We start from the raw sequence: 16876 nt of genomic DNA, 5'->3' as shown, positions 1-16876 counted from the left end.
TACAAATGACCCAATTTCGTTCCTTTTTATGGTTGAGTAAATATTGTATATATGTACCACATCTTCTTTATCCATTCCTCTGTTGATGGACGTTTAGATGCTCAACATCACTAATTATTAGAGAAATGCAAATTCAAACTACAATGAGGTATCACCTCACACTGGTCAGAATGGCCATCATTAAAAAATCTACAAACAATAAATGCTGGACAGGATGTGGAGAAAAGGGAACCGTCTTAACACTGTTGGTGGGAATGTAAATTGATACAGCCACTATGGAAAACAGTATGGAGGTTCCTTAAAAAACTAAAAATAGAACTACCATATGACCCAGCAATCCCACTACTGGGCATATACCCAGAGAAAACCATAATTCAAAAAGATACATACATCCCAATGTTCATTGCAGCACTATTTACAATAGCCAGGACATGAATGCCAATTAATTTTTGACAATGGAGAGAAGACAGTCTTTTCCAAATGGTGGCACAGAACAACTGGATAACCATATACTAAATAAATAAATAGTTAGATTCCTACCTCATAGCATGAACAAAATGTAACTCAAAATGAATCATAGACATAAACATAAAAATTAAAACTATAGAATATCAAAAAGAAAACATAGAAAAACTTTGTGACCTTAGGTTAGGTAACAAACCTAACCTATTGCTTAGTACAACAACAAAAGCACAAAGCATAAAATAGATTGGACTTCATCAACCAAGAACTTCTGCTGTTGGAAAAATGCTAAGACATGCCAGAAACTGGTAAAAAATATTTGCCAATCTGATACCTGCAAAAGGAGTTCTATATAGAATATAAAAAGAACTCTCAAACCTCAATAACAACTCCATAAAAATGGTAAAATATTCTCACACTCTCTTCACCCAAAAAGATATACAGATGGAAAGTAAGCAAATATAAAGATGCTCAATATCAGCAGTCATTAGGGAAATGGAACTTATAACAACAAGATTCTAGTACCTGCTTATCGTAATCACTAAAATTAAAAAGACTGACCATATAAAGTGTTGCAAGAACTCTCACACTGGGATGCTAGGAATGTAAAGTGGCACAACCATGTGGAAACAGTATGGCAGCTTCTTAAAAAGTTAAACATAAAACTAACCAGATGATCTAGTCATTACAGTTCTAAGTATTTATCCAAAAGAAATAAAGCAAATATTCATAAAATACATATATACAAATCTTCATAGCAGCTTTATTTGTAATAGCCACAAGCTGAAAATAACACAAGCATCCACCAAAAGGTGAAGGATATGCAAGTTGTGCCATCTACACACAGTGGAATACTGCTCAGCGATGAAGAGGAATGGATTCTTGATCATTGTAACAAGGATGACACTCAATTTAATTTCAACTTAATTATGCTGAGTGAAACTAACTAAACAAAAGGAGTACATAATGTTAAGAGTCTGTTTACATAAAATTTTGTAAAAGTGAAAACTTACTCTAGTGATAGAAAGCAGATCAGTAGTAGTCCAGTGATAAGTGTGGTATGAGAAGGGGCTGGGGGGAGAGAATACAAAGGAACACAGGGAAGTTTTGAGGGTGACATCTATGTTGATGATCTCCACGATGCTAATTAATGGTTTCATGACTGTATATCTATACGTGAGAACTTTTCAAAGTTATACACTTTAAACACGTGAGCTTATTATATGCCTATTATACATCAGTAAAGCTGTTAAAAAAAAATTGGCAGCTTCTCATTGACCTAAAATAAAGATCAGATATTTTTCATAGTATGCAAGGTCCTGCATGATCTTACTCCCTGTCTACCTCTCCAGTCTCACCTCGAGCCACTCTCTGCTCCCGCTTTATATATGCCATCATAATTGGCCATTTCATTCTTCAAGGTCTTGCGGTCTTTCCCATCTGGAGGCCTTGCAAATGTCATTCCCTCTGCTTTCCCACACTTTGCCTAGTTAGCTCTCTTTCATCCTTGAGTTCTCACTGCAATACTTCCCTCAGAAAAGATTCATCAAACACCCTAAATAGTTAAGGCTTTCATAGCAAGAAATTTCCCTGGCACTCTCTACTTTTTCTTTTTTAAAATTTGTCACAAATTTTATTTAAAATTTTGAGTAAATTTTCAATTAATGTCTACACACACCACAAAAATAGAATAATTTACATATATTATCAAGTTAATACTGTTAAAGAACTAGTTAGATATAATTATGACAGTTTTACATATAAGGAAAGAGACTGAGTAATTTTAAGATCACACAAGTACTCGTCAATGGCAGTGATTTGAACGCAACCCTCTCTGACCTTAAAGCACACAGTCTCAATTAGTGATTAATGATTCCATGATATAATATCCATTATGATAGGGTACCAGAAAAAAAATCTAATCTAGAAGTCAAAGCATGATCTCTAAATAATATGGCAGCAGGTGTATAGGTGGTACTCCCAGACAAGCACTTGGAAGGGTCTAAAATAGGTTGTACTATCTGACAGGTAAGCCAAACATGGAAATGGAGAGTCCAGAAAATGATCCTGAAATTTGGAGATCAAGATAGGCATCAGGAAGTTAGCAATGAATCCTTGCAAGATAGGGTAAGCACAACGGTATACTAGGTAGATTGTGGTACTGGGCAAGTTACCAAGGCAAAGATCCAGTAATTAAGTGCAAGATGAGAACCAAGACATCTCGGGGTCTAGGCAGAAACTTGTGGAGAAATTTAGAGACCAGAAGAGAGTAAATGTGCCTTGATACTAAGTGCTAGAATGCTGGTTTGCATTTCTAAAATTTCTCCCTGTCCACAACAGACCTTCACCTTACCACTCCCTTATTACCCCATTCCAAGTTCAAGGATGTCTCAGAAGAATTAGTCTACAAATCTGAAGATTCCAAATGTAGGGATCACATGGTAATAGCATAGGGCAGAAGACAAAGAAGCTGGAAATTGCAAAGAAATATTAATTCAGTATTCAATTATCTCAGTATTTGTTTGCAATAGCCAGATGTTATAATATAAATTGCATTCATTGTCTATTCTATTTTTTTCTTTTCTAAATTAAAAAAAGAGCTTATCTGATAAGGATTTGCAACTTGAATCAGTGGACAGGCTTTTGGTTAAATGACCCTGTCACTTGACAGGTAAAAAACATCATGGTATTCAAAATTCTTCATCCTCCAAGTGGATCAGTGACCTAAAGTACAGGAGTGTTCATAAACTATCTTTGTAATATATTGCCTCCTGTCAGTGAGAAAGGACTTATCTTAAATTAAGAGCTAAAATACTACCAGTATCTAAGATACATTTATTTCTTTAAAGGGGGTGACTTTTTAAGCCAAACTTCTCACCTGCTGGATTAGTATTTACACCAGTCAGTAAAATGTAGACATTTTCACAATATTAACAATCTGCACAAACTGTAGTAATTTAACTATATTTCAATAAAGTGTGTCATTCTCACAAGAGAAGGCTTATTTGTTTATAAAAAGTATAATCTTTGCTTTCAAATAAATCTTTTTGTAGCATGTGTATCTTCGTGATTGAAATGGAATAAGTACATATATTCCATTTTTATAGAAATAGTGCTATCTAAATAAACAGAATTTTTCATTGACCATCTTAAATGGATTATATAACTTTAGAGACCACTGTGTTTTCCAAATGTCTCATTAACATCCCTGCTAGACATAAATTACAGTCAAATCCTCTATTCCTAGTTTGGCTTGCTTCTAAATTTGGCTCCCTTCTCATACATTGTAAATCAAATTTGATCCATATTGAAAACAGTATGATGTTTTTAAACTGGTCTCTTTATGGATAATAATATGTAAGTATAAATTAATAAGCAATATTCAGCAGCCTAGAATCTAATCCAATTGTTAAAAGTTCAATGCTGTCCATAACCATCAGTTCTGGACTGATTGGCAAAACTGAATACATATTTTAAAATAACATAAAGGATGTTGATAAACTGACTTAGCCATTATTCTTGTATCTTAAATAGTTTAATGTTATCATGTTACCCTGCAATAAACTATTCTTTTCAGAACTAGGAGGATCCAGTTTTAGGATTTTAAGTTCAGTGAGACCTTTGGTTTTCTACCAAAAGTAGCACAGACTGTTACTTCCTCTTTCCTAAAAGAAGTCAGTCTAAATTCCAGTGGCATATCAAATAAAATCATAACAGCCATTTCTGTTATGTCTCGGGTTGCTTCAGTAGGCCGATGCACTGGTGAAATAATAGGTTATACTTCAGGAGCACAAGAGGGAGAAAAGGACAAAAATTCTAATTAAGTTTGATATCCTTATATTTCTGGAATGATGAATACACAGGAGAATATGGTAATCCTGAATGTCAACCTCATTTTCACAGAACTTCTAAAAATTTTTAATAATGGTTTAATTTCTCACCTTCATATAAGACTCAAGATCCACTTTTGATAAAGGTCTTGAAAGAGCCCAAATGCAAACTCAGATGTCACGTTTTTATGTTTGAAAAGCGCAATGCGAGCAGCCCAGGTTTCAGGTATCAGGACTGTCACGCCCTTGCTACACGGGTTGCACTGCAGAGAAACCACCATAAATCATCTCGAGGCTGTATACAATTAATTTTATGTTTGTACTTGTCCTCCTCTATGTTTTTACGCTGTTTCTTTTTATATTTGATTTTTGAGGTCATTCTTGGTTTGAGGTGAAATACCTCAAGCTTAATATTAAAATAACGCTGGTAATATTATAGTATAAGTTTTAATAACCAAATTCAGGGTCACCTTTTTTTCCACAAGTTTTAAAAGGAACTGTCATAAAGTTGTCAAAAGAAAAATAACCTGTCACTCCCTAACCCTTTTAAATATAAGAAGGTATTATGTGGGTTTATTGCATAATTTCTTGAAGGGCAAAACATTTCTACTATCACTGCATATTTTCACAGTGATCTTTTATCTTATTTATTATTACTTGGAAGTGGTTTCAGACTTCATGAGAGTTTCTTACCACTTAGTTGATTTGCAGTTAAACAGGAAAAAAAAAAAAAACTTTTTAATAATTTTCAGAATAGCTATTCTTCCAGACGGGAGTCTACGGATCCTAAATGCTTCTAAATCAGATGAGGGAAAGTACGTTTGCCAAGGGGAAAATGTCTTTGGTTCTGCTGAAATCATAGCTTCTGTTTCTGTGAAAGGTAAGAAAATGTGGCTAAATGTTTTATAAGCATAGTTTCATGGCCTTATCAGAAAGTGAATAAATATAACGTGCATGTATGTGTATTTGCACGTATGTGTGTGCATGTTCCTGTTCAAGAAATATATTGTACACAAAGAACTAACACACCATTATTTAGGGGACTATGAAGAAAGGAACACCTTGTTGGTAGAAATTTAAGTATTATGCTCTGAACAAAATATGTGGGAGGATAAAGAAAGCTTTCTGAAGTTTTAGTCGATGTCTCAAAATTTAAAAGTATGCCAACAGTAAAAAAATATTTTCCTGAATCAAGATTAATTTTAGCATCAATCAGTAATATTCCTTTGTTACCACTTCAACTGGGGATTTGGGGCAAAAAAAAGAATAGCAGAGGGAGGACGTGAACATGTGGTGTTGAAATATACATCAGATGAACTGACTACAGAGCTACTCTTTGATTTCTGTATCAATGGAATTTTTATACACTGTAATTTTTTAGTATTATAAATATTACTGCTTAAATGTTTCTGTTAGTTTTCTAGTTCTAAAGTGAACTAGATTCCAAGTCTAGAACCTTCTTCTGAGACTACCTGTCATTGTTTAGTACTAAGAAAATCTCCTATCTTAGACATTCTCTTCATTTGGTAGAGGAATACTTTTCACGATGAAGTATATCACTAATTTTTTCCATTTGTGCATGTAGTATATAATGAATCATACTTTGGCCACAAAAAAATATAGTAATGTTCATTTTCCCCTTTCTTTAGAAAGAGAAATGTAATTAAAATAGCCAGCACTCCGATATTTTAGAAAAGAGGCAAACATCCAGGGAAGGAAGGAACATAATTTTAAAAATGTCTTCACTTATAGCATACATTACTGGAATCCAAGTCAGTCTTCGAGTCTGGGTCTCATTCCTTGTGTGTGCTAAACAACGTTTTTCATAGTGAGGCAATGCTGGATCCACAGACTTTTTAAATTTAATAATAACAAAAATGTTCTCTGTTAATCATGAGTTAAGTGGAATATTTAGTTACTCAGAACATTCCAATTCTCACAAAGTTGAAACTGCAGTATGCTGTGATGATCTGTCTTCTCTGATGAAGCCAGAATTTAGAATGCCACACAGAATATTTGACTTCCAGAATGTTAATATTTACAGTGGCATTCCTTTCCTGGCATCGCTCTTTCTGAGACTGCTTTGAAGGCTGCTGCATATTAAAGGATCTTATCAGTGGTTAACAATGGTCCTTCATCAGACTATGCTATTGCAAACAGTAGAGCTGAAATAGGAAAATTAGGCTAATTTTTCATCTGTGTCAGGCTTCTTGAGGTATCTACAATCAGGAACCTAATTAGGAAAAAAGAAAGTATCAAAATCCTGTCTCCATCACCTCCCTACTTTATTCAAAAAAAATATCATATTGCAGTTGTTTGATCATTAGCTTAACTAACCCTTAGATGTACAGCTGGTATTAGCCTTTATTGGTTTAAAGTTGCTCTAAACCCAGTAAAAATGTACCTATTTTTTAAAAATTTAACTGAATCATTAAATAGTTAATGTAAACATTTTTTCTCAAAAAGCATTTCTATTCAATATTTTGCCTTTTTTTTTAGATCTCAATTAAAGCATCCACAGTCTATCAAAGGGGATATTTTATAGTGAGTCAGAGGTGCCCCTTCTACTCCTCTACTTACAAGGTTTTGTAAACTATAAAGCGAATACAAGCTGGTATAGTAGTAGTAGTATAGTTTTCATCTCCTTTAAGATAGTAATTTGAAGGGAGGTGCTCCGTATAACCTTTAAAGTGAACTCACTTGAATTATTCCTCCTTAGATGTGAAGCATTTTTTATTGTAAAAATTCTTTTATTTATACTTGATGATCCTTGAAGGTGGACAGGGAGGCTACAGCTTCTTTGTTCTAATGTTCCTCCTTCCAGGGCGCCAAATGCTCTTTCTAGTTATGTAGTCTTTCCTGTTTTTCATCCAAGCTGACTTCTTAACAGGAATAGGGACTTTTAAATCATCTGTTCCCTACAAATGCCTAGTGAAATGCCCTAACATACAAAATGGTAATATTTCAATTAATAATAGTTTATTAAAAGATATGTATCTGGAGCAACTATATTACATAGATTCCTTGTTTAATTTTTTCTCTATTATTTAAAATACAGAATGAAGGTGAAAACTATACGTTATGCTAATTAACTATATTACCATATATATCTATATATATCTCTATATTATATTATCTTTACTTATTATCTTACTATATTATCTTTATTTCTATAGAACCTACAAGAATAGAACTTACTCCTAAAAGAACAGAGTTAACAGTGGGAGAAAGCATCGTCCTTAACTGCAAAGCAATTCATGATGCTAGTTTGGATGTCACTTTCTACTGGACACTAAAAGGACAGCCTATCGATTTCGAGAAAGAAGGTGGACATTTTGAAAGCATCAGGGCCGTAAGTTAATAAAATTTTTATTCTTTGAGTAATAATACTTTTAGAATTTTAGACTCAAATGTAAAAACTTTCTTATCTGTGAAATGTTAAGGAAAAATTAGGACAAAATTCAAATTGATTCAAACAATTATTTTATTTCATTATTTTATGTTATGTCAAACTGAAAGTAATACTTATTTAAAACTCCCCCAGTAAGAAATTGGGAATACTTGATTATGCAGATCTGGTTTCTTTGCCATTTTTTTCTATTTGATTAGTATTGTCAATATTTACACTTTACTTCTCAAAAGTTATGTGGCTACATAAACATAAAAGTGTTATTTAAAGCATTCTTAGCAATTACGATACAATAAATAAATGAAATAAGCCTGCCTGTCCTACTCCTGAAGAAATAGTAATTCTTGGATATTCTTTAATCTCTCACAGGCTATACAGTTTAAACATGCAACCCAAAGTCAGAAATGCACATTAGCCTTAGACAAACATTCACAGACATGCTCATTTCTCATCTGCCAAATCTTTCCTTGTAATATCTTCTTTTATATATCTATGTGACAATCAACTAAATGGAGTAAGAAATCTTTTGAACCAAATTCTATAGTACGATCATAGTGTCTTAACAGAGAAGTAGAAAAATGATCTTTTCCCCCACTGGCTTTTTTAAAACATAAAAGAGTAACATAATGATGGAGAGAGAGAAAGGCAGTGGAACTCGGGTGGCAGAGAGAGATTTTGGCTGAAATATCTCTTCTATATTGGTTAAAGAGGTGGATCCAAATACAAACTATGCCCACAAATACAATTTAAAATGCTGCCACACACTTATTAACATCAGTTTATTCTTCTGTAAACATTTTGGGAAGCACTGGTAGACCACAGCTGTAATGAGCCCAAACATATAAAACTTGGCTTGGATTGAATTTTATTTTAAAGGTAATGTGATACAGTGGGAAAAGTCCTAGACCCAAAGTAAGGAATTTTCTGGGACAAGACCCAGCTCAGTCCTTAATCAGCTGGGTAACAAAAAGCCAGTCACTTGATTTGCCTCGGCATTAATCTCATAGAGCACTAAACTGAGTGAGTTGGACCAGATAATTTCTAAGACCCCTTCTTACTCTAGAATTTGATAAATTTGTATTAGCAGAATAGTAAGAATGAATTTTCTTTGTTGCATTTGCCAATGTAACTTAAAGTAAACATTTTCTTCTAAATTATTCCTTTCATCCTGATTTACTTTGCAGTTAATGAGAGAGACTGTATAAATAAGAAAAAATTAACCAACTGCATTATTCACATCTCATTAAATAAATCAATTTTAATTGTCAATGGTTATGTTATATACAAAATATTTAGATCATGTTAAACTCATTTTCCTCGAATTTGCAATTTTTCTTTTTTATTTATCTTGGGTCGATCATAGCTTCAAATTTTGAACAAATTTTATGCTATGAATGTCATAAAACAAAACCAGAAAAATATGACACAAAAATATTACATTTGAAAACAAAAAAAATATACCATCAAAAATATTTCTTCTTAGCATTACCTGTAAACATTCATTTTGAGTGATCAGAAATATAAAGAAAAAATATGTCTAAACTAAATTTTGGTTTTTCTTCATAGAAGCAGGCTCCCTTTTTATTTTAAAATATCAGTAGAGAAATTAATGGTCTGATAAATTATATGAATTCTTGTTTTTGTCTCTTAGATGTTACCACTTTAGTTTCATGTCCATTCATTCGTATCAATAAATACCTTTAATCCTTTTCATAAGGTTGGCAGTTAATAATACCTGCTGTATCTCTCTTTACACATATGCTGTTCCTGCCCTTGAGAATTACAAAATTGACTCCTTACTCCATGCAAACCTATATTGCTACAAGCCATAATAAATTAAGCTCAGTTTGTAGACAGTGATAATAAACTCCAGAATAGAAAAATAAAGCAAATTAATATATTGAGAAATGAGAAAATTATTTAGCTTAAGGTTATGTAGGATATATCACTTTAGCTTATTTTAAAAAATTAATAGAAATATGTTTGTACTTAAAATATTTGGAAGCTTCAAAACTGCAAAGTGTAGAAGAAATTGTCTATTCCCTCTACTCCAATTACCTCAAACACTGATTGGGTCCTGGCTGGCTTCAAGGATATACGTGGGAGAGAATCCCATACTGTGACTTGAAAAAGTCAGAGAAAAAAAAGAAAAACATTCTATCCCCATCCTGCCTTTCATCTGGTGAAATATAATATGTCTGAGAAATAACATGTTTTAGAAGGAGGGATGAAAGGGTTATAAAGAAGCGAGATTTGGGAAGGCCTCTGGTCATGTGCATACTTTCTGTTTGAGAGGCCAATTGAAAACTCTGGGAATAAGAGGGCAGGCCAGGGCTCAGAAGAGAGCGTAGTGGGGTGATCTATGGTTTGCTTTGAGTTTCAAAGGAGAGCCATTGAAGAGACCTTAGGGGTCTAGGCTAGTCCAACAGAGTAAGAAAGCCCAGCAGCATTCGGGACTTAAGCAGGAATAGAGTGTGCCTTTGACTGAAGTACTCTTTAGGTTAACTGACCTGTCCCTAACCCACCAGTGGGTGATTGAATGGGGGTGAATCAGCAGAGAAAGGGGTGTATATATTTCAAGCATATTAACACTGCATAGTGTCAAATGAATCAACCAAATCTCTGAAATAAAGCAAAAACAAAAAGATACCAATTGTGTTGATACTTTCCATCTTGTAGTGCCGAAATATAGCTTAATGAAGTTCTCTACTTTTCAACTAGTTATAGTGATATCTTTTATACACAGCCATTGGGTTACAGATGAAGCTCTAGGAAAAATTTTATGTGTAACTTTTATAACATCTATAGACAAGGTATATTTATGTTTTAAATAAAACAGTGCTTTTGGACTGCAAGAGAGTGAATAAATAAACATATAATCACATCAGGTTAGAAGAATTATAGCTACTGCTTTGAAATCTATAATGAAAATGCTTCTATTTCTCTTGCCTCTTGACTTAGGCCATGTTTTACAAACCCAGCAATTTGACTGATTTTTGGAGTGAATCCATTACTGAAGCCACTGTTCAAAGGGTCCAAACAATCAATTAGTCTGTAAACATTTGATCCAACTCACCCAAATTCCTTTTTTGGCAATGATATGAGTTAACTGAAGGTGGCAAATTAGTGAGGCTATTCTTAAGATTTAATTTAGATTCAATTGTACAAGCAAAGGGCTGTGCAGGATCCAAGGCAAAATACATGGCCTTTCACCCTTAAGAGAGCACAGATTAAGGAGACAGACAGCAGGGTGGGCTAGTAATCTGTTATCACAGTGCTATCACCAGAGAACTCTACATACAGCTGGCAGAAGAATTTGGTATTTGAACTGGACCTGGTTGGTAGGATTTTGCCAGGTGGTTAGGAGGAGAAGCTGTATTTCAGACAGAGCGAGCAGGTGAAGCAAAGACAAGGCAGAGAGTTTAGAGCACGTCTCAGGAACAGTGAGGAACCTGTAGCCCTGATGGCATAGTGAAGACACAGAGTAGAGAATAAGTCACTATTTGTTGAATACATTTAAAGGAGAGCAGCAGAGGCCTCATTGTTAAAGGCACTGATTTCCGAGCCATGGAATTTGGGTTTTATTTGGAATGCAACAGGGAGCCATGTGACTCAGATTTGTTCTTTAAGAAGATAATTCTGACAGCTGTGTGGAGCAGGGGTTGAACAGCAGGCAGACTTTACATTCATTCCAGGCAGGTTAAGCAGAGGTTACAATGAGGAATCGACCATTATAAGCTTCAGCCTTAAATAACCACCCTGTTATCAAATAATCATTTGCAATCGTGCTTTGACACAATTGTGTTTTGACACAATTTTTTATGTTGGTCAGAGGTCTTTGAGAACCTCTTAATACTCTCAGGATGTCTGAACAGCACCTGAACGTGGTGTGTGACTCCAAAGCCACGGTCTTAATGGAGGACTATGGTGATCCATTGTTCTCCAGAGACTTGAAAGCCCTAATTATTCATTCAAGATGTAAGCTAGTTTTAATCCCTACAACGCATAAAGATCAGTTACACTGAATATTATGGAAGCCTGTAATTTGTTCCTATTGGAGCAGAGAAAAAAGCCAAACATTTGTAATCAGGAAGGTTGGCAAAACAAGAATTGCCCTTTCCATTGTGAGCTCTCCAAATGTGATAAATTGCAACTAAATGGGCAACAAAATCAAAGTGCACTATTTGATGGTCCTTCATACTTACTCAATCCTCTGGTTACAACAATACACTCGGGAAAGCAGAGTAGGGATGTTTGACTCCATTTTTAAATGAGGAAACAGAAGCATAAGACTTTTCCAGGCCACATGAATTCTAAATTGGGGTAACAATATTAAATACACTGTGATTTTTAAACTACGTTATGTTGATTCTCCTTTATAAAGCTTACCCTCTCCACATTCATTGACCATTATGTGTTCAGCCCTTGTCTATAAACTGTGGGAAATAAAAATAAAAGGGAGATTTGGTTCTGGTCTTCAATAAATGTAAAGATGGCATAGAACATAAAGTAATTCAAGAAAAATATGACCATAAAAATCATTACTAATTGTTTATTAGAGCCAAGTACTGTTGGAGACCAGAAAAGAAAGAGATTAATGTGAATTTTTTTATCATTGTGGAGAAAAGTGTGGAAAGGAATTAATTTAGCACCTGCTATATGCCAAGCACTCAGCCTTTATATATATATTTATATATATAAGTATATATACACACATACAATAGCTCATCAATTCCTCATAACAATCATATAAAGTAATATTATTTGGGAAGAATGTGCCACCTGACCTAGACCTCAGAGGATGAGTAGCATTAGGGTAGGAAAAGAAAAAAGAGAAAGTCAACTTTAGATCAGAAAAGATATTGTATCTCAGGGTTACGAGGGATCCTGGAGATATTGAGTTAGTCCTAGATTGGTACATGGATTCTCCATCAACATCATCAGTGTCCACTGTAATCCTTTTAGTGATGAGGAACTCACTCCTCTGATGTAGTCCATTCCATTACCAACCAGATCTGAATGTCAGAAAATTAGAAAGTTGGAGTAATTATGATAATCTGTATACTGAGCATAGGAATCATAAGGGAACATGCCTGATTCATAGCCCTGATTTGTGTGGAGTATTAGGTAGGTGAAGGGGCCAGAATATAAACTCCTTAATACCGTAGGATTTTTTATTAGCTGAAAGTCGTAGCCTATGTCAGTCTTCTTATCATGGTTACTTCTGTTCCTAGTTTGTCTTCTTAGGAATTAACCACTATTTCTTAAGGAGCAAAAGAGTCAGAGTAGAAGACAGCAAGTGCTCAATTGGTACCATTCTCTTTCCTGATGGATAAAAATTAATGTTGTAAAAATAAATGAAATCACTGGACATACTGCCAGGGTTTACTGAGGCACAAAGCTCTTAGGACTTCGAGACCATCTTCTGCACCATCCTCTTCATCATATTAGCAGGTGTAAGTCTTGGAGGCACTTCATAACTAATCAGAAAATGTATGAAAGGCAGAGAATCAACAGTTCTACCAAAGTCACAAGTTCTCTTTGGCTCATCCTGCTCACTAGTAATGGTCATACTTCCAAGTAGTATGGCCTCCTGGACTCTCAGCCCTACCCCTCCCTGTCTGGCAAAGGGCTTGTCCATCCTCATCACTCAATTTCTTGCCTCCTGGATCTTTGTCTTCCTCTGAATCCTGGTAATTCACCAAGTTTCTGTACAGAACTCTGCTGGAATCTTTTGACTGCATATATTAGCTTTATAACAGTTTTCTCCTAGTCTTTCACCTAGCTTAACAAAAGAAATTACATTGTCACTTTAATAGGACAGAATAGAGTAATAACAAACCAAAGCTTGGGAGCTAAAGAGAGGTTGCACTCAAAGGTCCAAGAATTTTCAGATCATTTCAGAAAGTGTACCACATCCGTGCTCCCTGCTTGTCTGTGTTAGAGAATGTGCCTCCATCTACTCTCTTCTCTAAGTAGTAATAGTTCCCATGGCAGAAAAGAATGCACATCTTCTTAGTATGTGTATGTTTCATGCAGTCACATGAACGTGACCAAAATATGCCATTAAAACTTGTGATTCTGTGACATTTTATGTATTAATGACATAAGCTAAACTATGGGGTCCCCCAAAGCAAAGGCTAATATTCTGTTTTATTTTTGATCACTTTGTATGTCTATACAACAGCCACTCTGTCAATATTTGTTGAAGAAAAAAATAAACAATAAAAATAAAAACTGTAAAAGCATTTTCTCAGCTTAGCCCACTACTGCATTATTTCATGTTTTAACATAATTAACTACTGCATAAAATGCTGCTAAATTATATTGCAGAATAGTTTATTTCATTGCTTTTTTATGCAAAATTGGACATTCACTTTAGCCCAGTGTGGAACTGAATAGATGACTGCCTCAGATGACATCGAAGGCAGCCTATTATTGAGATACTCTTCCTTAACTCTTGGGCTTTTCACCTGAGTAATCTGTTGACCACAATACCCCATCACGATCACAGCTGGTGGTAACACCATATTGATTATCCACCTCCATTTTTATTCGAATTGGCATCTGGCCCCACAAAGCAAAATTTGAAGTGCGCCTCATGACTTTTTGTAGTTTGTCAGATGTAGTCCAATCAGGTAATGCTTCCAAAGTCACACATATTAAAAGACAGTTTTAGCCATCTAAGTCACAAGCTTCACTTTGTTCATTTAAAGGTAGTCCACCAAAACAAACCTTCTGGGTATGGTATTATGGTGACCATATAGAGCTTTTTTGTTCATTTAGAGGCTCCACTTTTGACAGCTGTTTTTATCTTTATGATACATTTACATAGCATTATGGGTAATATGAAAGTTACTAGTTTCTCTGCAATGTGCTTTAGTGCAGAACTGCAGGTTTACTTTTTGTTTTTGTTTTTGTTTTGGGGTTTTATTTTTGAAAGAGAGACAGGGAAAATAGAGCTTCTTGAAGAGAAAGGCAGTTTTAGTATTGGCCATGCTGAGAAAAATCAGATCAATAGCCTGTGTTCTGTGATCTCTGAGAGGATAAAAGTACCATACTTCCCAGAGATTGTCATCAGAGCCAGGTGAGATGTTTCAGGTTATTGGATGGGGAAAAGTGGGCAGTAAGAAATAGAAAACATTCCTTTATCTCTTAACGGAATTTGCTTTCCTAGATTGTAAACTCCAGATATTAAATATGCTTTTAGCTCACTAACTCCAGAAATTAAGTGCTTACATGTCTAGGACTCCATATTTTTTCCCCTTTTGGAAGTTTTGTTTTTCTCCAAAATTATTTTCTCATTTCATGTATATATTAACTCAAATCCAATCAAAGAAATATTTAATCCTGAATGAAGTGCTTCTGTCTTTGGTAACGTGACCACTGGTAGGCCCCAGTAAGTTTTTGCAACCATTGTTATTGTTTTTAACCTTGACCATGAAGCCTATCTGATTTTTTCCAGTGATGTTTATTAAACCAAGTTCTTACCTAATTCTAAGTCATTTTCAACAGTGAATTACTTGCTTAAACTTATTAGTCTTTCTAATATGTGTAACAAACTTCTAATATAAATTTTCATGCAAAATAACCCTCCAAATATTTTGAGTTTCAGTTCAGAATTTCCATTGTATTTATTCATTATTACTCTAAACTTCTATTAATTATCCTGGAATTGTACATTGAAGAATAATCAATGGAGTTTGACTCCATACCTCCTTCTCCATCCCAATCTGACAGAGACTTATTTTTATGAGACAGCAAAATCTTTATAAATTATATATGTACTAAACAGTTTAGAATGAATAAATGAATTAGTAAATAAAATATCAAATGTTTGAGTTACTGAAATGAGTTCCTAAATTATCTTCAGAGCCTAATACTCATTTTTTCTCAATATTCTAATTTTGTACATAATCCTTGTTTGCTTTTATTTCTTTCTTAAGAGGCCACTATTCAAATCTTGGTAATTTTTAAAAATACCTCTCTCCTTCTTGTTTTCTTGTACTCCTCTCCCATTCATCATTCACATTGATTCATGGACCTGTTAAAATGAGTCGTCTTAGGAAGGATAACTAATCGTGTCAATTTACCTGAGGATACCAGAGGCCATTGTAGTAGATGCTATGGAGAGTTGCCCAGATTCCCCTTTCAAGACTGAGGCACTCTTTCCCTAAGCCATAGAAAGTATTGGCAGCTGATGGCTCTAAGCTGAGTCACTGTCTGGGAATGGCTCTCAGCCAAAGAGTGTTATCTGGCCCAAGTTATGCCCCACCCTCCAGCCCATAACCAAGGGTAAGGGTGATGAATGCATAGGGATGGTTAAAAAGGCCGAGCCTCTTGCCTTAAAGCAGGACAGCTCTGAAGGGTCTCTCAGCTACAGAGCTCCCTGTGGGATAAACTGAGGCTTTTGTCATGACTGCATCACAGTTAAACTTCCCCTCTGCTCAATTCTGCTTTCTTCATGTTCCCCATAAACGCTGATCCCAATGGCATTCCCCAGCGGAGTCTCCATCTCAGAGTCTGTTTCTCTGAAACCCTGACCTAAGACAGCCATGATGGCAAATGCCATCACCGAGAAAGCACTTGAAGCAGGTATGAGTAATAATAAAAAGCAGTGATAATAGTTCTCATCCACTGAATGCCTACTAAGTAGCTGGAAACATGTTAAAGTTTTCAAGCATCATTTCTTTTACTTCCCACAAATATCCTATGATGTAGGAATTGGTTTTGTTTTCATTTGGGGTTTTGTTTTTGACAAAAAAAGACACAAATTCAGAAAGATAAACAACTTTTTCAAACTTAAACAATTGTTGTATGGAAGAGTTTTATTCAAATGAATTCTGAACTCCAATACCACACTATCTCCCAACATACAGTAACAAACCTAGAGCATATCTACAACTATTTGGGGAGATAACATTGTAAATTCCCTTCTTTCTCAATCAGTTTAATGTTAAATTATATCATCTTGTGAATAACATAGATAAATATCCTTCATCTGTTTTAGAATTTTTGGGTCAATTACTCTCATTGCTGATAAAATTTTCATATATTCATCTAAAGTTACTCCTATAAAGTTTATGATTATGTGGTTACATTTACACTATACAAGTTCTTTTTTCTAACATTTGTAAACTTTACTATTATGAGCAATCTTCTGTACCTTTGCCAA

General features: G+C 34.6%; 1 protein-coding gene across 3 annotated transcripts in view; it reads left to right on the top strand.

Annotated features, from left to right (window-relative positions):
- CNTN5 (contactin 5) overlaps nucleotides 1-16876 on the top strand; it is a 1391352-nt gene that overhangs the window by 1191561 nt on the left and 182915 nt on the right. For all 3 annotated transcript variants that reach the window (XM_061204029.1, XM_061204028.1, XM_061204030.1), the window contains exons 13-14: nucleotides 5045-5172; nucleotides 7469-7644. In XM_061204029.1, the coding sequence (XP_061060012.1) occupies nucleotides 5045-5172; nucleotides 7469-7644 (304 nt within the window). The remainder of the gene's footprint in view (nucleotides 1-5044; nucleotides 5173-7468; nucleotides 7645-16876) is intronic.

The sequence above is a fragment of the Eubalaena glacialis genome, chromosome 10 (genome assembly GCF_028564815.1).
Source record: "Eubalaena glacialis isolate mEubGla1 chromosome 10, mEubGla1.1.hap2.+ XY, whole genome shotgun sequence".
In the NCBI taxonomy this organism is placed as follows: Eukaryota; Metazoa; Chordata; class Mammalia; order Artiodactyla; family Balaenidae; genus Eubalaena; species Eubalaena glacialis.
Note: the sequence above shows the minus strand (reverse complement) of the source record. Positions and strands in the feature narration are given on the sequence as shown.